A 24377-nucleotide genomic window follows, 5' to 3' on the forward strand; every position below is an offset into this window, starting at 1 on the left:
TAATACACAATAAAGATTATACTACTTCCAATATAATACACAATAAAGATATTGCTACAACCACTATAATACACATAAAGATACTCCTACTTCCAATATAATACACATAAAGATACTGCTACTTCCAATATAATACACAATAAAGATTATACTACTTCCAATATAATAAATATATTGCTACTTCCAATATAATACACAAATATATTGCTACTTCCAATATAATACTCAGAAAGATATTGCTACTGCCATTATAATACACATAAAAGATACTGGTACTTCCAATATAATACACAATAAAGATATTGCTACTACCACTATAATACACATAAAAATATTGCTATTTCCACTATAATACACATAAAAGATACTGCTACTTCCATTATAATACATACTATAGATACTGCTATTTTCAATATAATACACATAAAGATGTTGCTACTTCCAGTATAATACACAATAAAGATTATACTACTTCCAATATAATACACAATAAAGATACTGCTACTTCCTATATAATACATAATAAAGATATTGCTATTTCCATTATAATACACAGAAGGATGTTGTTACTTCCAATATAATACACAATAAAGATTATACTACTTCCAATATAATACACAATAAAGATACTGCTACTTCCAATATAATACACAATAAAGATATTGATATTTCCATTATAATACACAGAAGGATGTTGTTACTTCCAATATAATACACAATAAAGATTATACTACTTCCAATATAATACATAATAAAGATATTGCTATTTCCATTATAATACACAGAAGGATGTTGTTACTTCCAATATAATACACAATATAGACACTGCTACTTCCAATATAATACACAATAAAGATTATACTACTTCCAATATAATACACAATAAAGATACTGCTACTTCCAATATAATACATAATAAAGATACTGCTACTTCCAATATAATACACATAAAGATATTGATATTTCCATTATAATACACAGAAAGATGTTGTTACTTCCAATATAATACACAATAAAGATACTGCTACTTCCAATATAATACACAATAAAGATATTGCTACTTCCAATATAATACACATAAAGATACTGCTACTTCCTATATAATACACAATAAAGATACTGCTACTTCCAAGATAATACACAATAAAGATACTGCTACTTCCAATATAATACAACGATACTGCTACTTCCAATATAATACACATAAAGATATTGCTATTTCTATTATAATACACAATAAAGATACTGCTACTTCCTATATAATACACAATAAAGATACTGCTACTTCCAATATAATACACAATAAAGATGCAGCTACTTCCTATATAATACATAATAAAGATACTGCTACTTCCAATATAATACACATAAAGATATTGATATTTCCATTATAATACACATAAAGATGTTGTTACTTCCAATATAATACACAATAAAGATACTGCTACTTCCTATATAATACATAATAAAGATACTGCTACTTCCAATATAATACACAATAAAGATACTGCTACTTCCAATATAATACATAATAAAGATACTTCTACTTCCAATATAATACACAATAAAGATACTGCTACTTCCAAGATAATACACAATAAAGATACTGCTACTTCCAATATAATACACAATAAAGATACAGCTACTTCCAATATAATACACAATAAAGATTATACTACTTCCAATATTATACACAAAAAGGATATTAATACTTCCAATATAATACACATATATATATTGTTACTTCCAATATAATACACAATAAAGATATTGCTACTTCCAATATAATACACATAAAGATATTGCTACTAAAGATATTGCTACTTCCAATACAATACACATAAAATATACTGCTAGTACCAATATTAAACACAATAAATATGCAGCCACATCCAATATAATACACATTAGAATATAACCCACGATTATATAACATATATAGAACTTATTCACTATTTTTGCAGTCTACATTCAATCATTGTTATTTATTTATTTTGATTTTGTTGTTGTTGCTTAATTTGAATGTGTGTTTGTAAGAAAGCTACATTGGGAAAGTTGACAAAATAGGTGAGGTACCTGGTTGAATAAAATCTAAGTGGGAATACACGATTAAATAAGATTTTTAAACAATATCAGCGACTTATAAGACACTGCTATGCTGATAATACTTTCACCGTCCATTTTCATTATGGCGGTATCCATGTACAACAAATTGAAAGTTTTCAGCCTCCTTTTCCTTTCTGAGCTGATCACCCAGACTGTTCACTGGATTACACAATAAAGTGAATATGTGACGATGGAGACTACATTTTATTTTTTTTGGATGCGTTTGATTAAATGTTGCGAAATATCTTTCTTGTGCAGGAAAATAATCAACTTCTTTGACGGGTGTTTCACAATATTTTTATTCCTGTGCTACATCTACGGTTTGAAATTATTCAATTTGATCTCAAAGAAAATACAATAAATTAACTTAGATTTGGTTGATAGAAATTTTTATATTTTAGAAGACGATTTTCAGTCCAAAATGTACATTGAGATAAAGATGCTTATTTCAAACATGAAATTCTGGAATCTCAAATGTTTATGGACTTGAATACATTTTAAGAAAATATAACAAAATTCTTTTGGATATATGAGCAATGATTTATAAACTTCAGTTCAGAAACTACAGAAGTCGGAGATACGATAAGTTGGAAAAGAATGCTCCACAAGATTTTGAAATTTTACATCAGCTTTTAACACCAATGTTCCACTTATTTTTTTAACACGACCCATCTTTTTCCTTATCTTGGAGCCTTATAGCTTATCTTCTTACTAGGCTACATAAATTACATAAAAGCATAGGCCTATTGAGTTTTTTTTTACGTTTTCATTTTTTGAAATGTATAATATGATGTGGCTATCCTAGTTTTGCAAGCATCCTTGACTATGTTTGCACGGAGCAGACGATGTAGGCTCTAGTGTGGGCATATAATGCATCTGAATGGAAAACACAAATGAGACAGCAATCATTTATTTTCCATCCCACAGCTTTCTTAATAATGGGACATAACTCTTTCAAATATAGGATTAATACCACAATGTATTGACACTTTTGAAACTAATTTGACTGTATTTATAATTTTTTGGCATTAATAAGACCTATGTCAAATTGTTTTTCTTATCAATGGGACACAACCTTTTCAATACCAGAAACAGACCACAATGCGTTGATTTACGAAATTTGTCATTTTCCGACCGACAAATAATTTTTTAATTTACCATTCTTTCTTTTTTTTCCTTTTTTTTTTTTTGATAAATGGGAACTAACTCGTCCAACTCTATTGAAAGTAAGGCTACAATGAATTGATTTCCAAACTTTTTAATCGAAGTCGTATGCGTTCTATTTTCATTTGTATATAGCACCTCAGAGTATCTCTCTGATAGCATTCTTTATAATAAGGTTTGAGAGTTTTTCACACCAGTGCCTTGATATACCAGCCTAACTTAATAATAGCCCTTTTTTCAGGCAACACACGTTGTAAAAAGTTAAATATTTCCATTCTCTAACCCTGTTGGGGGGGGGGGGGGGGGGGGAGTGTCAACGTAACTGACTTTTTTCCATTTGTTGTGAAGAATGTAAAAAAAAAATTTTTATTTCAATTTTATTTATTTCAAACTAATCTCTCTACCGTATTTTTAAACTGATGCCATTAGTTGATTTACTGGACACTCGAGACTAGGTCAAAACTAAAACAATAACAAACCAAAGTTATTTCCCTTTAGGTTTTTGTTGACATTGTACGTACATTATTACTTAGATTCTTGTGTCAATTGAAATATTGATTTACATCATATGATGGTGACTGTTTAAGAAGATATATCAATCTAGTTTGATGTATTTAACACGTGAGTGTATATTCATGTTATTCCCTTCTTTTCTAGATCTTCAGAAGTTTGACTAAACGGCGTCGGGTTCACCTAACTATTTGATTGAACTTGATTAAGTGACTGCTGTAGTAAATCCTTTTTTAGTTATATCCTATGTATGGTCCTATTGACTTGACCTTTAAACAAATAAACTGAGGTGGTTTTCAACTACATCTAGTTGACATCCTTATTTATATATCATAGTAATATAATAACCTTTGGATTGTGACTTTTTAAACATCATTTATTGTCTTTGAAATTTTTTTTTTTAAATATTTAAAGAGGGGAATTTTCAAACTTTTTATACTGTAGGCCTACTATCATTATTACTCAACACATGCATGTCATGTATGTAGATCAATTCAAATTCGTGTTAGGAGCCGCAGTGACTCAGTGAGTTAGACACTTGCTCGCTAACCTGAAAGCCCAGGGTTCAATCCCGGCATAGGTCGAGATGATAGCCTCAGATTTGTCAACCCTGTTTCCCCCTGTGATGTAGGTAAGAGTGGCTGACATGGAAAAAGCGTCTAGTCGTTTGGATGGGACAATAAACCGAGGCCCTGTGTGCTACAGTCTGTGCATGTTAAAGATCGCTAGACAGTTGGAAATCTAAAAAGAGCAGACTAATGCTGCTGTCCTGGCAAAATTTCCTTTATTGCACCCTGCATGGCATTAGCCCACATGGTTTTGAGAAGTAGGACGTAAAACTCCATTCATTTCATTTCAATTTCAAAATCGTGTTAAATGAAAAAGTTTGAATAATTTTATAAAACTTCAATCTGGATATAACTAGGGTCTTTTTTCTATGAGGTAAAAATCCTGTTGTCTTCAAAGTCCATTATGTCTTTCATCGCAATGCTTTCGGTAGACTTCAAACAGTAACCACCTTTACATCAGACATCAGATAAGCCATATATTTAGCAGATATCATGTTTCTAATTTTGTAAACAAGATTTATGTTTTGTTAAATTCTGCATAAGGCGTAATTGCCTCATTTGACTTGATGTAGTTACACCTCTATCAATGATATCTATTGAAGGCTAGTCCCATATTATTCTTCAAATATTGCCTCATTTGTTCAGTATAGTGTTCATTTTAAATTTTTTAATGCAAAATTTATAATTAAAACCTCATTACTTCCATGTACCAGTATGAAAAATTTATATGTACAGTACTGGTACAGCTAATCCTAGATTAAGACTAAGGGTGAAGGATGTACTTATCTATGATTAGGAGATAAGATTAAGGAAAATTATTTTAATTTAGACACAACTCTTATATTATTACCACAACATGTTTTCAGTTCATATTTACTATATTAGGCCATTGAAAAGTTTATTCTTTACTGTTGAAAAGAATTGGAGATCTGCCAAGTTTTAGTTTGACTTTTGCTTAAAGATTCCTTTTCTTAACTTAAATTGGTTAGGAAGGGACACATTTGCTGATTGTGTTTTATGTGATGATAGAATCCTTCTTTCTTCATTAGAATAGATGTGTAACAGAAAACACAAGGAAATATTATGGTATGTACTTTGTTATGTGTTATACCAAATATTCCCTTGTGTTTTTTGTTATATGTGCTCTCAGCTTCTTAATGTCGTTCAAATAGATGTGGGTTGATTATGTTACACAAAATAAATGGCATTCAAATTCAAATGATTTGACAATCGATTGTCATAACAATCTGATATTGATATAGGAATTTAGATGGTTAGTAATGATGCAGAAATACTGAAATATATAGATTGTGTGAATTTTTGATAATCATGATGGTGGAAGCCAACAGTGCCCCAACTATCAGAAGCACTTGGATTGCTTCAAAATTTTTTGTTTATATCTCCCTATGTTGGAGTTTATATTGTTGGCACATCATTCACATTTTTTTCTTACACACCCTAGAACATACAATTTTAATCCAATTTGATAAAATTGATACATAAACCTTCAATGAAGATGAAGATCAAATTTTATAGCTCTCTGAATGTTGACCCCTGTGATTTGCATATGTGAAAATTTTATGGCTGCATAAGATTTTAACTGATTTTCATAAAATTTGGTAGGTAAACTTATATAATCAAATTGAGTTCAACAGTTCACAACACTTATGATTATTAACATCCCTGATCATTAAATAGTGAAATACAATACATCCTTAATCTTTAAATCAATTTTCATTATGAAAAATATCTTTGTATTTGCTTATATCACCAAAAAGATTTTTTTTTCACCAAGCTTATGCTGAAGTAGATGAATTTGGACAAGATTCCACTGATTCAAATCTTTACTGTTGGAGAAATCAACACTGTTTCAGGAAAAATCATAATTTAAGAATTGTCAAATACTCTAACAGTAGCCTACATTGTATAGAACTACTTCTATATTCCCCTTAATTATATCTGATATAGCTTAATCTAATTAGTTCCATTAATTCTTTCAGGTATATGTTGAATCCAATCTAGTTTCAACAACTTCAAACTACAGCCAGGATGAAGTGGAACTGGCACGAGTTTTGCGGACATGATGAAAATTTCACAGTATGGAGTGGGAATGATTTCGGTCATTGTTTTGAGAAGTGTGCTTTTATATTACCACCATTAGTATTATTGTGTATACTAAGTTCATATTATATAGCCAGACGACAATTACGTTTTGCACAAGCAGATGTATATGTGGAATGGTTTTGGTTTTTAAGATTAAGATTTTTCATGACTGTGTTGTTGATACTGACACCAGTGGTAGAAATACTCTTGACAATATTTTTGTTTAAAATCACACCGAGTTGGGCTGATTATGTGGTGTGTGGACTCTCTATTTTTACGTGGTTTGTACATACCGTGTACGTGTGGCATCTGCGATATATCCATAATGTGTCTGTACGTGGACCTAGTCTAGTTATTTGTGTTTATTTGTTGACACTTGTTTCATTAGCAGTACATCTGAGATCTGTGATATATCAACATGTTGAACATTCAGCCAACCTGAATTCTGCTGAGGAATATGTCAGCTATACTAAACTTGGAATTCAATTAATTTATCTGCTGACTTTATTCCCTAAAAGAGATCGAATTTACAGAACAGAACTGTTTGCTGGCAGTATTAATTATGATGCAACAGACACAGAACAGGTTACATGGGATCATATTCGTAGTTATGGTTCTGTCAACATATCAGAACCTTCAGTAGAACTTATTGAAGCCGAGTATGATGCCAACTGCTTTTCTAAGCTCTCATTTTATTGGTTGCGTGGAATGTTCAGAAAAGGAGCTATGGGCAAACTGAGAAGTGGCACTGACTTGTACAGACTCCCAAAAAGACTGAATTCATCGAAAATTGATAAAAAATTTAAACATGTTCTCAATGGCTACTCTTCAGATGGGGAGGTAGATTTAGACAATAATGTATCTCGTGGAAGTACGACTGGATATTCTTCACTTCTGCACGATTCCTCTATTCAAATTATGGATCCTGGTAGATATAGGCGAGTTGAAAAACCCAAAACATTATTCAAAGCTTTAAATTCAGCTTTTGGCTGTGAATATTATACATTAGGAATTCTGAAATTAGTGGCAGACGGTTTAGGATTTGCTGGCCCGATTCTTCTGAACTTTTTAGTTTCATACATTGAAAACAAAAATGAACCTGAATATCATGGATATATCTATGCATGTGGATTACTTCTGAGCACATTTTTAGGAACAATCTTTTCCACGCAATTTGACTACCATGTGAAAAATGTTGGGTTTAAAATGCGTTGTGCTATTATTACTACAGTGTATCAAAAAACCTTATCAGTGAATACTGTCAACATGTCAAAGTTCAGTACAGGTCAAATTGTCAACTTCATGAGCACAGATACAGACAGAATCATCAACTTTTGTCCAAGTTTCCATGCGTTTTGGAGTTTGCCCTTTCAAGTTGCTGTCTCCCTATATTTACTACATCAACAAGTTGGATTGGCGTTTTTAGCTGGTCTGGCCTTCGCTATTATTTTGATTCCTATCAATCGACAGTTAGCTATTAAAATTGGAGATCTGAGTAGTAAAATGATGGAACAGAAAGACTCCAGAGTTAAGGTATGTGCCATTATTTTTCTTATTTTCATGAAGGATATTTGGTGGACAGTGTCTAACCAATTCCATATTTCTACCTTGTTTAACTGTAACAGGTAAACCCCATTTTGGAGGAAAATGTATTGATGTCATTTTCATGATTTGTTTTGTAAATGTGTGTAAAAGTTATAATGTATTTGCCTGCAAATAGTTTTATTATTGTCACCACTAGGCTATATTCACCATAATCTGTATATATTCCTTCAACTGAAGGCTTTATTACATCAGTTATAATAATTTTCTATAGTTGATGACAGAAATATTAAGTGGTATCAGAGTTATCAAGTTTTATTCGTGGGAGAAGCATTTCACCAGTCAAGTCAATTCTATCAGAGATCAAGAATTAAAGAATTTAAAGTGTCAGAAATATTTAGATGCTTTATGTGTATATTTTTGGGCCACAACTCCTGTATTGATCTCAATATTAACATTTACAACTTACTCTCTGTTGGGCCATCAACTAACTGCTGCCAAAGTAAGTACCAGTATTATTTTTAACCAAGTCTTTATGCATGAAGGAAACTTCATATCTTTTTGCTCCTTAAATAATCTGAAGCAAAACTTCCAGGATGCTATTTGTGGAAGTTTGACTGTTATCACTGTGGAAGTTTGACTGTTATCACTTCTAAGATGCTATTTGTGGAAGTTTGACTGTTATCACTGTGGAAGTTTAACTGTTATCACTTCCAGGATGCTATTTGTGGAAGTTTGACTGTTATTATTTCCAGGATGCTGTTTGTGGAAGTTTGACTGTTATCACTTCTAGGATACTATTTGTGGAAGTTTGACTGTTATCACTGTGGAAGTTTGACTGTTATCACTTCCAGGATGCTATTTGTGGAAGTTTGACTGTTATCACTTCCAGGATGCTATTTGTAGAAGTTTGTGGAAGTTTGACCGTTATCACTTTCAGGATGCTATTTGTGGAAGTTTAACTGTTATCACTTCCAGGATTCTATTTTTGGAAGTTTGTGGAAGTTTGACTGTTATCACTTCCAGAATGCTATTAGCAATCAAATGTACAGATCTTATCCATATCATGAAGTCACTTTTTTGGCAGGCTGAATTCCCACAACTCTTTTACATTGAACTAATGGAGAACCTGACTCCAGGTTTAACTTTTTAGAAGGGATAAGGGTAGCTGGTAAAGCAATTTTATATAGACTACTACTATATTTGTTTTATCATGAAAAAAAGAAAAGTATAGAATTGGAGGTACCTTAATGTTGTTAATCTATAATCAAATTTTGTATTTTTCAGGTTTTTACAAGTTTATCATTATTTATTATGTTAATTGGACCTCTTAATGCATTCCCTTGGGTCATAAATGGTTTGATGGAATCCTGGGTATCTTTAAAAAGAGTAGAAGAATTCTTTAAATTGAAGACATTTGATCCAATTTCATATTTTTCTCAACATTTAGGTGAGTTTTATTTTATGCTTTTGCAATAGTGATGTCATAAAATTCTTAGTTTTAGATAAATTGCAAAATATAACTAAAAATTGGAATGGTGCTCATAAGAATATTCAAAATTTTGCTAAGCCTGGGGTCCCAGTATTGGTTGTTGATGGTACCTTTGGATTTATTCACCTGGTTTCTCTGTAGTTATGCTGGTTAGAGAAACTGACAATAGATAAAACCACTAGAGACCTCTAATATTGGATTGAAAATATAATGTAGGTCCCATGTGCTACAGGCTGTGCATGTACTGGGAATTAAACTGATTTGGCTAATACAGGTGTCCTGACTCCTAACACAAGTTTTCGAACGTGCATTGCATTGCCTATTTACATAATCTTAACAGAAAAGCAAAAATTTGTAAGTTCCTTTCATTTTTTTTATTTGATAAATAAATCATTTTCAGATATAACAAGTTCCATAAGAGTAGATAAAGGATCCTTTTCATGGTTACCTAAAGATTCAAATATTATCTCATCTAGTCAAAATGGCAGAACCAATCAAATGCCAGGCTCAACCAATGAAAATCCAGCTGGAAGTGAAGACTCAACCAATGAAAATAGTTCATCTTTATTAATGTTATCAAATATAAATCTTCACATTAGAAAGGTAAGTAAAACGGTATTATAACTTAAGACTTTGAGCAACTAAGTTGAATTCATTTGTGCATATGTATTATTTTGTCCACCTTAGAAAAATTTTGCAGTCCAAAACAAATATTATTCAAAAGGGATTATGGATTAGAAATCTGTCAATGTTACTGTGAATTACTTCATTGATCTTGCATTAACTACTTCTCTGCAAAAATTTTTTCACTTTCCTTCACATAACATTGTTCCCTGCATTAGTGCTGGATACAGAGCAGTGATGCAGTAGAACCATGAAATCCATGACCTGAAGGGAACTACAAATGCATGTCAGAAGAAACTTCCCATTAATCTTTTCAAATGTTATTTCAGGGTCAGTTTTTAGGAATAATTGGAAAAGTTGGCAGTGGTAAAAGTTCACTGTTAAATGCTTTATTGGCTGAAATGGAGAAAGTTGGAGGTAGAATTAGTATTGAGAAAAGAGACCATGGCTTCTCTTATGCTTCTCAAGAACCATGGATACAGCATGCTACAGTTAGAGATAATATATTATTTGGTCAGAGATATCAAGTAGGGAAATATGATGCTGTAATACATGCTTGTGCTTTAACTGATGATCTCAAGGTATGACTATTTCTTAAACCTTTTTTTTTTTCGCAGACAGCAGTGTTTGTGTGTGTCTTTGGAGAAGTGAACATTGAAAACAAGGTTTGGTCTGAAATATGGTTTGGTCTTTCATCTTGAATTTAAGATTTGGGCCTTTTAAAAAAAGCGTTTGTTTCAGACCTGGGATTGAGTATTAAAATGAATGGAAAATGCAGCGAAAAGTCGGAAAATTAAATGTCTTTGGAGTTTAGAGCACTGTTGGAGCTTTATATTCATTATGAAGTCATTGGCTTCAAATACCAAAAACTTTGGTTTAAAGAGGTACCTGGTCAGATCTAAAATGAATTACCCTAAAAAAACTAAAGAAACTAAATAAATATTTAAAATAAGAACAATGGTATATAAGATATTGTGTATTTCAGATGTTACCTGCTGGTGATAGAACTGAAGTAGGTGAAAATGGTATGACATTAAGTGGAGGACAGAAAGCTAGAGTAGCATTGGCTAGAGCTGTATATCAGGTTTGTCTACAGAATTTCTTGTCTAGGCTGTACAGATCTGTTAGTCTTAATTTGTTTTACAACAGGTTTTCTAGCCTTTGTATCACTGTATCTGTTGCAAGTAAGAGGGGCTGATATCTAGTTGTTCAGATGGGATAATAAAAGAGGCCCCATGTGTTACAGACTGTGTATGTTAAAGATCCCTTGACAGTTTGTAAAAAGAGCAGGCTGTCGTGGAAAAATTTCCCTCATTGCACCTTGCATGGCATTGCCAGTCTTGCAGAAAAGTAGGATTCATTTCATTTCATTTTCATTCTATACAAGGAGTTCTGTTTGGATCTTTTCAAATAATTTTCCCTTCATAGTCATATCTAGATTAACTATAAAGGATATTTTCTTAACCAAATCACTTGAAAATGAAAAAAAAAAAAATATGAAAGATGCTTTGAACATTATGGTCCCTAGTGATAGTAACTAAAATTTTACTAATTATAGGATAAAGAAGTATATTTATTAGATGACCCACTATCAGCTGTTGATAGTCATGTAGCTAACCATCTATATTATAAATGTATTATGGGTATGTTAAAAGATAAAACCAGGATACTGTGTACTCATCATGTTAAATATCTTAAAGAAGCTGATATAGTCATACAGATGGAAGATGGTCATATTGTCAAATCAGGTAAGCACCATATTTTTGGGGTAACAAAGTTCCCCTGTGTGTTGAGCAGATTGGAGAGACTGACATTGAAGGAGCAACTTGAAGTAGTTCAGATGAGACAATAAATCGAGTCCCTGTACACATTTAAGAACCCATGAAAACGAAGACACAAATGACAGTGTCCTTGAAAAATTCACCCTATTGCACACTGCAATCCATTGCTTGCCTTCATTAACCAAATCAAGTCTTCGTAATACATGTACTTATCTTGACATCTTACGCCTCTGAAGTGAGCTCGCTTAATTTACACATATTCAACATTTCCAAAGCAAACTGTCCTGATGAGGATTTTATATCAGAAACTTGGCAGCATATGACGAGCAATAGTTAAGTAGAAATGTAATATTCAAATTTAAAATTGAAAAAGAATTATCTAGAAAATAGACTATGGAAAATCCTGAAAAAGGGTCCTATTTCTATTGAGCCTCATCTTAAAGTGCTCTCACACTATGTGTATGGTTGCAAATAAGAATGGCAGTCATAAATATCTCATGTAACTGAGTTTTAAGTTGCTTTCAGTACTCTGTGTCCACTTTCATTATTCGCATCCATACACAACTGGTAATAGATATGTTCTGAGGGCACTGCTCATTATGTATTTGGTTTTAATTCATTTCATTACAGGGAGACCATCTGAAGTTCTTCCTACTATAAAAGATATAATAAAAGAAGATAGAGAGACAGAAGTAGGGAGGAATGAAGAGGAAGGAGAAGAGAGAGGATTGATGAGTGAAGAAGAAAAAGAGAAAGGAGTAGTTAAACTACATGTCTATAAGTCATATTGGACAGCAGTAGGTAACTGTCTAGCACCATGTATACTCATAGCTTTATTTCTTATGCAAGGTAGGTCATTTAAATATCATCACAAAAACTGTCAATTTGAGTTCAATGGGATAATTTTTTTTTATTTTTTTTGTAATTTAGAAACTGGATTGCACTTTAAGTTGCAGTCTAAGATATAAAAAAGGTGTGGGCTTCTATAGATTGGTTCAAATCATTGTTTTGCAATAGCATTGTATTAGATCTTTAAGACTCTTCAAAATGAAGGTACAATACATCAAAAACAATTTTGGTGATGCTACTAGTGCTGCCAACTCCTACCCTACCTCCTTCAAAGTTTCAAATTATAGAATTTTAGAAGGGTTTTGCTGTTATCCTGTCATCTGAAATACTGTGATATATCTTAATGGGATTGTAGAAAGGATCTCTAAGTTTGTTATGCTTATTGGGGACACTGATGGCATCAATTTGCACTATTCCAATTTTCAATCACATTTCTTTTTTCAATCAAGACGTCTGTGGCTCCTGGAATTCTTTTAAAACTAAGTGTTTTATAACATCATCCTGGCAAAATTTGCTTGTATCTCGTATCTCGGGAGTGATATCATAAAACACATAGTTTTAGTAGAATTGATAGAACCACAGATGTCTGATTGAAAATTGGAATGGCGCAAATTGCTGCTATCATTGTCCCCGATACACATACAAAATTTAGAAAACCTGTTTACAATCCCTTTAATATTTCATTTTTCTGGCTAAATTTGTCTCATGCCATCCTGTGTTTATTTTACAGCATCCAGAAATATCAATGATTGGTGGTTATCATACTGGGTAACACATAGTCATACCTCTACTAATAACAATCATAATACTTCCAATTTATATAGGTAAGTTACAGATGGTTGAGCTAACTATCCAGCATTTCCACTTTTATGACAAAAACCATCATAGTTCTGCTTAAAATTGGAAATGCAGGCTTGAATTTTCACTGCATGACATACTGCATGTTGATTGTTGGATGACCAAGATAGCCTTAATGTACTTGGAACAAGACTGAGATATGATGTGCAGTCTTTGAAGTGCTGGTTGAGATCTTTACTTTAGATATCTGACCTGTTGAAATATCGTGTGGGATCTTTCAGAAGAATCAAAGTATGACAGTGCTAGATTATAAATGGTGAAATTTCGCATTTTCGCATGTTTCCATGGTAGTTTTCTATAGTTAAACGAAATCTGAAATATATAGAATAAAATCTATGTTTAATGTGCTAATATTTTATAGTGTTTTTATTTTCAGTTTTGTACCGGAGTTACTTCATTTCAATCATAATAATACCAGTAGTATACCAGACTTGAATATAACACAAGCTACAGATAATGTTAAATTCTATCTTATGATATATGGTTGTCTAGCTGGAGCTAACTCTATCTTCACACTCTTCCGAGCGTTTTTATTTGCTTATGGTGGTATAGAGGCAGCTCAACTTTTACACAAAAAACTTCTGTCATCCATTCTTAAAGTAAGTAAGCTACAATTCTTTACAGATTTTGTTAATTTTTATTTTGTTGATCTATGTCATTTTGGAGATGATCCGTATTTTAATGATGATCCGATAATTTTTCACCGAAATATCGTGGGCAACTTAGCGTTTTCACTCTATTAGTAATATTATGCAACTTTTGCTCACTCTACAGGCTACAATTCTTTATGGATTCTTTTTATTTTTATGTTCCCACATGTAGTATTGAAGCATATTGTCATCCATACGTCTGTTCAAAATTAGCTCATGCTCACTCTACAGGCAACAAAGAATGATTTGTGCTTGCAATCAAAGCTGCTGGTGGGTGTATGTCACATTGTTTTTCAAGGCTATCTTTAAGTATTCAATAATATGGTATTTTTGTTTTACAGGCACCAGTGTTATTTTTTGATACAACTCCATTAGGAAGAATAGTCAATAGATTCTCATCTGATATATATTCTATAGATGATTCCTTACCATTTATATTAAATATATTCCTAGCTCAAGCTTATGGTATCTTCGGTACTATTATTATAACTTGTTATGGTTTACCGTGGTTTGCTATAATACTAGTACCTTTAGGTCTTCTATATTATAAAATACAAGTAAGTTATAAGAATGTTTTTACTGAAGTCAGCCCAGTCGTCAGGAATGAATTGGTGCTGGGGTTCAGAGTTTGTACTCAGTAAAATTGGATGTCAAAATTTTGATCTTTTTGATTTTGTACAAAGACACTGTAAATGAATCAATTTCTGCTGAACTGAAGAAGTTTTCGCTGGGGCTTAATTCTCACTTGCTAAGGCCCGGCCCTCATGGACCTTATTCTAACGACGGGGTTGACTAAAGCCATTGATAATGAATTATATGCTATGGGTCCAAAATGGACATTGGTGTGATCTTGAGCTCACTGGTTTTGAACCCATAGCACCTAATCACCTTACAATGCCTGATGCTACTGACTTAGCTATCCTATTGCTATAGGAAGTGTTCCAACCTAGCGTTAGAGGGAAAAAATCTCACACAGAAAAAAATGAATTATTTTGTGTATGTTTGGATCAGATTATGGAAATGTCACCAGAAAATGAGATGAAGTGTCTACAATTTTTTTTTTTTATAGAAATATTATCGCCAGACATCTAGAGAATTAAAGAGAATTTCCAGTGTCACATTGTCACCTATTTATGCTCATTTTACTGAAACTATAACTGGTTTAACTACTATAAGAGCTATGAAAGCTTCAGAAAGGTAAAATTATAAAACAATTCATCTTCTTTTATCAAAATGAAATGCATTAATTCAAAGAAATATTATTCTATATCATCTCAAAAATGAATAAAAAAGATGTAAAATTATGAATTTTCAAATGTTCATTGAGTTTTTCAACAATGGAAATCAAATGATTTACCCAGGCAATTTTTGAGATTCAGAAATTGTGTTAAGTCGGTTGTCAAGACCTAAAAATGTACCTTTTTTGATAAAAAAGCTCCACTTCAAAATGCCTTCCTTAACAATTAGAAAAAAATAAAGAGGAGAGGCTGTTGTAAAAGAAAATACCCTTTCTCATAAGAAGGCACTGAAAAGATCAAATGATAAAATTTATTTCTATTCCAGATTCCGCAGAGAAAATTTGCAGAAATTAGACTTAAATCAAAGAGCCCAGTTTGCTAATAATACTGCTGCTAGGTGGTTAGATTTTAGACTACAGATGTTAGGTGTTGCCATGGTAACTGGTGTTTCATTTATAGCTGTATTAGAACACCATTATAGATCTGTTAATCCAGGTAATATAATTATTGACTGTTTTATTTACTAGTATGCCTTGGATGATTCTGTTCACACTCTATAACTGTGTTTCTCTATTGTCTATTTGTAGGTTTTGTAGGATTAGCTATATCCTATTCTCTATTGTCTATTTGTAGGCTTGGTAGGATTAGCTATATCCTATTCTCTATTGTATATTTGTAGGTTTGGTAGGATTAGCTATATCCTATTCTCTATTGTCTATTTGTAGGTTTGATAGGATTAGCTATATCCTATTCTCTATTGTCTATTTGTAGGTTTTGTAGGATTAGCTTTATCCTATTCTATTGTCTATTTGTAGGTTTAGTAGGATTAGCTATATCCTATTCTCTATTGTCTATTTGTAGGTTTGATAAGATTAGCTATATCCTATTCTCTATTGTCTATTTGTAGGTTTGATAAGATTAGCTATATCCTATTCTCTATTGTCTATTTGTAGGTTTGGTAGGATTAGCTATATCCTATGCTCTATTGTCTATTTGAAGGTTTGGTAGGATTAGCTATATCCTATTCTCTATTGTCTATTTGTAGGTTTGGTAGGATTAGCTATATCCTATTCTCTATTGTCTATTTGTAGGTTTGGTAGGATTAGCTATATCCTATTCTCTATTGTCTATTTGTAGGTTTGGTAGGATTAGCTATATCCTATTCTCTATTGTCTATTTGTAGGTTTGGTTGGATTAGCTATATCCTATTCTCTATTATCTATTTGTAGATTTGGTTGGATTAGCTATATCCTATTGTCTATTATCTATTTGTAGGTTTGGTTGGATTAGCTATATCCTATTCTCTATTGTCTATTTGTAGGTTTGGTAGGATTAGCTATATCCTATTCTCTATTATCTATTTGTAGGTTTGGTTGGATTAGCTATATCCTATTCTCTATCTATAACTGGTTTATTGGGTGGAGTAGTAATGTCCTTCACTGAAACAGAGAAACAGTTAGTGAGTGTAGAGAGAGCTGAACAGTATATTAATAATGTACCACATGAATCTTGGACTGGACTTCTCTTTGTAAGTTGTAATATTCCTTTTGACAAAGCAAAGAGTTAAATGCCTACTTGTAACCCAGTGGTTCAATGTTAACAAGGGTTGATTATATGGTTGTTAAACCCATACTCCCTTATCAATAAATACATGGGACCATTGTTCACTTTATCCATATAGCTTCGTTTGAGGCAGTCAATCCTTTTAAATGACCCTTTCATGAGAGAGATTTTTCAAACTCAATTATTCATTGTGGCAAGTCTGTTAAATGGCCAGTTTGAAAATCATGTGACATTAAACATTCCTTGATATTGGATCAAACAGAATAGACTAATTTCCCTCATTGCTCATTGCATGGTGTTACATCTTCACAAGTCCTATAAAAGACCTCTTTATCACTTTTTCAGCCTCCATCATACTGGCCGATTCAAGGTTCAGTATTATTTAGTCATGTGACAATGAGATATAGGGAAGACTTACCGAATGCATTAGATGGTGTTACGTTTGAAACCGAGCCAGCAGAGAATATTGGTATAGTTGGTCGAACTGGGTCTGGTAAATCTAGTCTATTTCTAGCCTTGTTTCGTATGACTGAAATTCAACATGGTGAAATAATGATAGATGGAATTAATCTTCACCATTTAGATCTGAGAGATGTTAGGTAAGTCATGGATTTTCTGGATTTTTCATCAGAAGCATAATCATGGAGTCCACATTGTCTATTGTGTTGAAAAGTATTGAAATTTATGACTAGGTTGGTTATTTCTACTCACAAAAACGACTAAAAGCTTGTGGAGAAATTTCTTCTTGGACTAGCTGGTAGCTGATGTACATGCATATGAACTTGGAGAAAAGAGGGTTGGATTTTCCCAAATGTAGGTGATATAGATACTCATTTAAAAATTTTTGAAGAGGAACTATCTCATGATCTCAATCTTATGGATAGTTTTCTTTTGTTTGTCTGCGATATTTTTCATTGCTTCTGGAATAAGATAAAGCTTTATCAAAGCCCTACTCTCCTCTGTATAACATCTAGATTTATTTTTCTAGGTCTCGTTTAGCTGTGATACCTCAAGATCCATTTTTATTTAGTGGCAGTGTACGTGAAAATTTAGATCCTACACGGTGTTTTACTGATAATGCAATCCAGACAGCTATAATTCGCTGTCATTTAGATACTGTGATAACTAGATTAGGAGGACTGAATGCTGAGGTGTCTGAACATGGTAGACGTCTATCAGTTGGTCAGAGACAATTACTGTGTCTAGCTAGAGCATTATTAACTAAAGCCAAGGTAAGTGTATTCCGTAATTTTTATGGCTGTGCACAGCCAGGGATGATCTCAAAAAGAAACATGACCAGTCCTTAATTTATTTTGTAGGCCAAAGATGATCCCAAAAAAGAAACATGACCAGTCCCTGATTTATTTCGTATTTCAAAGGGAAACTTAACGATTTTACACCAGTTTTTTTTTAATGTATAGATATTTTTGCCCACCTAAGAAATATTATATTGTTGCTAAGCCCTTAATATATTTTTTGTTTTTTGGCATCATAATTTGAAGAGAAATTGTAATTGAAGGGAGGCAACTTCATAAACAAATTAAGATTCATGTGTTATTGTTTTAATTTGAAAAAGATTTGATATACTGTTTTTGAAATGTGAGAAGATACTTTAATCAAGAAATATGTTGTAAGGTTATCTTTCTTTGGACCCATGAGTGTTATCAAATTGTAGGTACCTATAACCAGACTAAAATTTGTAAAGAAAGTAAAACGATCTTTATTTTTCAGGTATTGTGTATAGATGAAGCCACAGCTAGTGTCGATCAGGAAACAGACTCATTAATCCAGGCTACAATCCAAGAGGAATTTCGTGACTCTACAGTATTAACTATAGCACATCGTCTCAATACTATAATGGATAGTGATCGTGTCTTGGTCATGAGTGAAGGAAAAGTGGTCGAATTTTCCTCCCCTCAAACTCTTTTACAAAACAAAGATACTTTATTTTATCAAATGGTGCATGGAAAAAGTTAGTATTTTGGAATTGTGTTAATCTCACTCAGGATATTTGGAATTGTTTATGTTTTTGTTATGTATTTGACCTTATTGTTATCTTAGAAAACTCTCTTAAATTGACATAGTTATATAAATATTTGCTTTCTCAACTGATTGAGCTCAATTCCACCTATCTATGTCACTTATTAAAATGAGATATCTGCTTTGATTCAAGAAAGGAAAAATGTATTGGCACCTGTTAAAAGACTGAGAATGAAAGATGTTGTTAACATTCTCAAAATTTCTTTAATTATAGACTACACTTTGATCACAGCAAACTCAGAATTGAATTTTCTGCCTTGTCACAAATATTCAAACTAAAATTGTCAAGTGCATGCCATTGTTTTTGTGAAAATGGTCCACTTTTCTGGCTGAAAATTGACCTCTGTTTTATCATATTTACAAAGTAATTATATTTTCAGTAATTTCCATTTTATCAACCTTAAAGGACAGATTGGCCATCAGTTTGATCAATTGTACCTTTTATATTTTCATACAACCATATAACAACCATATAAAAAGGAAATCATTCTCAGATATTTGAAATAGTTTTTTTCTATTCTTTTCAATTCATGTTTAGATACTATTTTGTAGTTTTGAATTAGATTTTTCAATTAATGTTTATGTTATGCAATTTTCTTTCCATGTTCCGGTGATAGTTTTAATAAATGAATGAATTAAAATAAATGGTTTATTTATACTTTTGCAGTAGAAATACTGCTTGGGTATAAGCATATTGCATAGGAATTTTGTTGTTGTCAATAAAATTTTTTATTGAAGATGGTGCATGTTCCACATTTTGTAAGCCACAAAGAATTCCTATGCAGTTTGCTCCAAAAAAACCCCCAAACTAAACACTGGCTGTTTAAGGCACAATACACAGTTATGGTCATTTAAATATTTGAATCCCCAAAACAATCATATCAAACAGTGCTCACCCATCTGTTATCTGACAGCATTGCCAAGTGCCCTAATTATTGACAATTTAGTGAGTAGTGTTTTAAAAGAGGCCACTGTTATAAAAATAGCTCACTAGACTGAGTACTGTTTGGAACTACTCACTAGCTGCTCCACTTATTTCTTCTGTTTTAGTGCAAGTGAGTACTGTTATAAAAACAGCTCACTAGACTGAGTACTATTTGAAATCAGCTCAGTAGCTTTTTTGGACTATTTTGTCTGTTTTTTTGGTAGTGAGTACTGTTATGAATACAGCTCACTAGACTGAGTACTATTTGAAATCAGCTCACTAGCTTTTTTTGTATTATTTTGTCTGGTTTTTGGTAGTGAGTACTGTTATGAAAACAGCTCACCAGGCTGAGTAGTTTTTGAAATCAGCTCACTAGCTTTTTTTTGGATTATTTTGTCTGGCTTTTGATAGTGAGTACTGTTATGAAAACAGCTCACTAGACTGAGTACTATTTGAAATCTACTCACTAGCTTTTTTTGGATTATTTTGTCTGGTTTTTGGTAGTGAGTACTGTTATGAAAACAGCTCACTAGACTGAGTAGTTTTTGAAATCAGCTCACTAGCTTTTTTTGGATTATTTTGTCTGGTTTTTGATAGTGAGTACTGTTATGAAAACAGCTCACTAGACTGAGTACTATTTGAAATCTACTCACTAGCTTTTTTTGGATTATTTTGTCTGGTTTTTGGTAGTGAGTACTGTTATGAAAACAGCTCACTAGACTGAGTAGTTTTTTAAATCAGCTCACTAGCTTTTTTTGGATTATTTTGTCCGGTTTTTGATAGTGAGTACTGTTATGAAAACAGCTCACTAGACTGAGTACTATTTGAAATCTACTCACTAGCTTTTTTTGGATTATTTTGTCTGGTTTTTGGTAGTGAGTACTGTTATGAAAACAGCTCACTAGACTGAGTAGTTTTTGAAATCAGCTCACTAGCTTTTTTTGGATTATTTTGTCCGGTTTTTGATAGTGAGTACTGTTATGAAAACAGCTCACTAGACTGAGTACTATTTGAAATCTACTCACTAGCTTTTTTTTGGATTATTTTGTCTGGTTTTTGATAGTGAGTACTGTTATGAAAACAGCTCACTAGGCTGAGTAGTTTTTGAAATCAGCTCACTAGCTTTTTTTTGACTATTTTGTCTGGTTTTTGGTAGTGAGTACTGTTATGAAAACAGCTCACTAGGCTGAGTAGTTTTTGAAATCAGCTCACTAGCTTTTTTTGGACTATTTTATCTGGTTTTTGGTAGTGAGTACTGTTAACACTACTCATGATAGTGAGTAGTGTTATATCTACTCACTAACATAGGCCTACTGGTCTAATTATGGAGTGGGTACTTATAATTCTACTCACTTATTTACTGCTATGAAATCTACTCACCAATCATAACAGTAAATAAACAGAGGGCTGAATTGGTTGACCTATATCAGATTAACCAATCAGCTCTATCTAAATTTACTGTTATAAATGCAGAGTTATTTCCCTTCCATAACTTATAAGACAAATGTGGGCTAGTGAGTACTGTTCTAAGAAACAACATAATCACAAGGCTTTGTCTTTGGATTAAATCATCATTTTAAGTGCCATCATCATAAGTGACGTCTAGTCTTAGCCTACCATGAGGGGCATTGTTTTGTTTTTAAGAAAAATTGGTAGATAATATTTGAAACATTTATTAAAATCATTGACAAAATTAAAGGAATACATAATGACATATGATATAAAAACATATTTAAAATCATGAATCATAGAATGAATTAAATATAGAACTCTAGTAAAATATTAATAACTATGGACATACACACAGAAACAATATAATGTAAGACACTACAATTTTGGGGGCAAAATGTATCTTGTATCAGAAACAGCAACATTTCTCGAGATGTCAATATTGACATGCTGTGAATTAGAATATGTCACAATGAATCAAAAGTTAACAATCAAGTAATAATGTCTGAATTGATTATTTCAAAAGCAATGGCTCATTCATTACAAGCTTTAATTGGTTAAGAATAATTTCACTGGAACACAACTGCAGTAAAATATCAGGTAGAAAAAGAAAAGGAATAATTTTGATTTACTACAAAGCAAAACCTATTTTGAATCTTTCTTAATCAATCTATATACTGAAACATCTGTCTTAAATTTCAATCACATATCAAAGCACCTTATAATATAAAGCATAAAGCATTTTCATGCACGTTACTATACAATAAAACTATATACTCATTCTACATATCTATTTTTGAGCAAAGCAAATACATGGTACCGGTATTTCATAAAGCCATAAAACTATAAGTCAGTTATACATAATGCATTCGATATAAATTAAAATAATTATACATTATCAAAACTAAACTTTATTTCATTGGAAGCAATATTAGCTTAATTTGGAAGACTGTTAATATTTTGGCAGATTGATAAGGCAACTAAATATTTAGAATGGAAGGAGAAATCTTTCAAATGGCACTGATTTCAAACCATTAAATAGGAAGACAATGAACGGCTTTATAATTAGCTATATTAATTTACATAATGCTGAGAAAACTTCACTAGGTTTGAGTGTCTTAAAGGGATTGTAAAGAGGCTTTGTATAACTTGTATAGGAGAAACCGATAGCATCAATTTACACCAATTTACACCATTACAATTTTCAATCATACTACTGTGGTTCCTGCAATTGATGCTATCAGTGTCCTCCATACACAAAAAAATGTACATACCCTCTTTACACCCCTTTAAAATATAAGGTAGGTATAAATGACTATTTTTAACGATTTGGATATTAAATAATAACATACATAAAGTAATATATTTTGATCTATAATGTGGATTTCAATGGATCTTGGATGTGGTAAAAAAGATTGAGATCAGAAATGATAAGAAAACTTATCTATTTTTTGGAGTAAAATATTGCCTTTTATAGACTTTTAAAATTTTTCATGTAATTCTTGGCAAATATTGTGGATTTTTGATATATGTACTCATAGTCGATGTAAAGAAAAAATTGTAAAGAAAAAGGTGACATTAAATAATTGATAAAATGTTATACCAGTATATTAAAAGGATTTTTTCTTGATGGGAATGATTGATGTAAGTTACATATTATAAGTGTGAAACACATTACAAACAGAGAGCTTAGTAGATATAGCAGAGAAGAGTTTGGTGGAAATCATATTCTCATCCTGGGTGGAACAAGCCTAGTGTAATCCTATGACCTATTTTCTCTTGATTGAATTGATTTTGATTTGATTTGCATCAAGAAAGCACAAGAAGTAAACCTTTTGTTTTGTATAATTATCAAAATACAAGAATTTTGAAGATTTACGAGACAGAAGTTTTTTTTTGACATAAAAATGTTGTTTTCATCAGAATTTTTCTTTCATAGTTTTGTTAAAATCTGACGCTTATATTTTGTAAACAATTCATCATGATAAAGAATTTCCAGTTTGATTATTTCAAATTAAGAAATAAAATAACTGTAAAACATTGATACCCAATTCAAATTAGAAATACAATATAAAGTAAATCAATGAAAATTACAGTGTGACCAATTCATAAAAGATTATCAGAAGAAATATATGGTACCTTTTTTATGTGAGCTATTCATATAATTGAATATATTATCTTCATAATTTACTCTGATTTTCAGGCTATGCAATATTCAGATAGCTCTCTAAATGAAAATGGATATTAATATGGTACCTTCATAATTATTAATTCAATAACAAAATATCTGAGCTGTTAAAATAGTGCTCAATATAGACATATTAAAACAGAACCTGAATCATGTTGTTACTCAAGGTTCACGCTATGAGATCTTCAGACAACTGACCTATTTCAGATTTCATCCCTACTGAAGTTTGCCAATTAGGACGCAAACTGAAATAGGTCAGTTGTCTGAACATTGCATAACATGAAACTTCAAGTAACAATGTTTCAAATTCTGTTTCAGTATTCTCATCAATATTCAAATGAAAGTAAATATGAAGAAAAAAATCCATTGAAATATAATATTTCTATCATACAATATTTTGGAAGCTAAACTATAAATACTGCTATAGTATCGTGGTCAAGATATCACCCAATTTCTTTCCAGAGATACAAAAAGTCAGACAGTAGCCTATTATTTCGATGGAACACACTTTGTGTAGTGTTTTTGAATACCTGAAATGGACGATTTGACACAACATTTTGGTATATCGCAATGGAAATTGTCACTAAAGGTACAGCAATTCTGTGAAGATAGAATTCAGTTTACAATTTCCCTCCACAGTTCTATCAAAATTGTGTCCTCTCTAAAACCATTTCTGATAATCATTGTATGGATACCATCATCCATTTTTCCTTTTTACCAGTTGAA

General features: G+C 31.8%; 1 protein-coding gene across 1 annotated transcript; it reads left to right on the forward strand.

Moving 5' to 3' along the window:
• The first annotated feature begins 6401 nt into the window (after positions 1–6401).
• On the forward strand, positions 6402–19726 carry LOTGIDRAFT_183817 (hypothetical protein). The gene is made up of 17 exons (XM_009065414.1): positions 6402–7985; positions 8269–8496; positions 9282–9444; positions 9887–10089; positions 10440–10691; positions 11096–11194; positions 11669–11858; positions 12522–12740; positions 13471–13564; positions 13975–14197; positions 14590–14805; positions 15318–15445; positions 15812–15981; positions 16854–17014; positions 17395–17648; positions 18038–18281; positions 18781–19726. Exons 1-17 carry the CDS (start codon positions 6618–6620, stop codon positions 19024–19026), a joined length of 4458 nt encoding a protein of 1485 aa, XP_009063662.1. The 5' UTR covers positions 6402–6617; the 3' UTR covers positions 19027–19726.
• The last annotated feature ends 4651 nt before the right edge of the window (positions 19727–24377 follow it).

The sequence above is a fragment of the Lottia gigantea genome, assembly GCF_000327385.1.
Source record: "Lottia gigantea unplaced genomic scaffold LOTGIsca_7, whole genome shotgun sequence".
In the NCBI taxonomy this organism is placed as follows: Eukaryota; Metazoa; Mollusca; class Gastropoda; family Lottiidae; genus Lottia; species Lottia gigantea.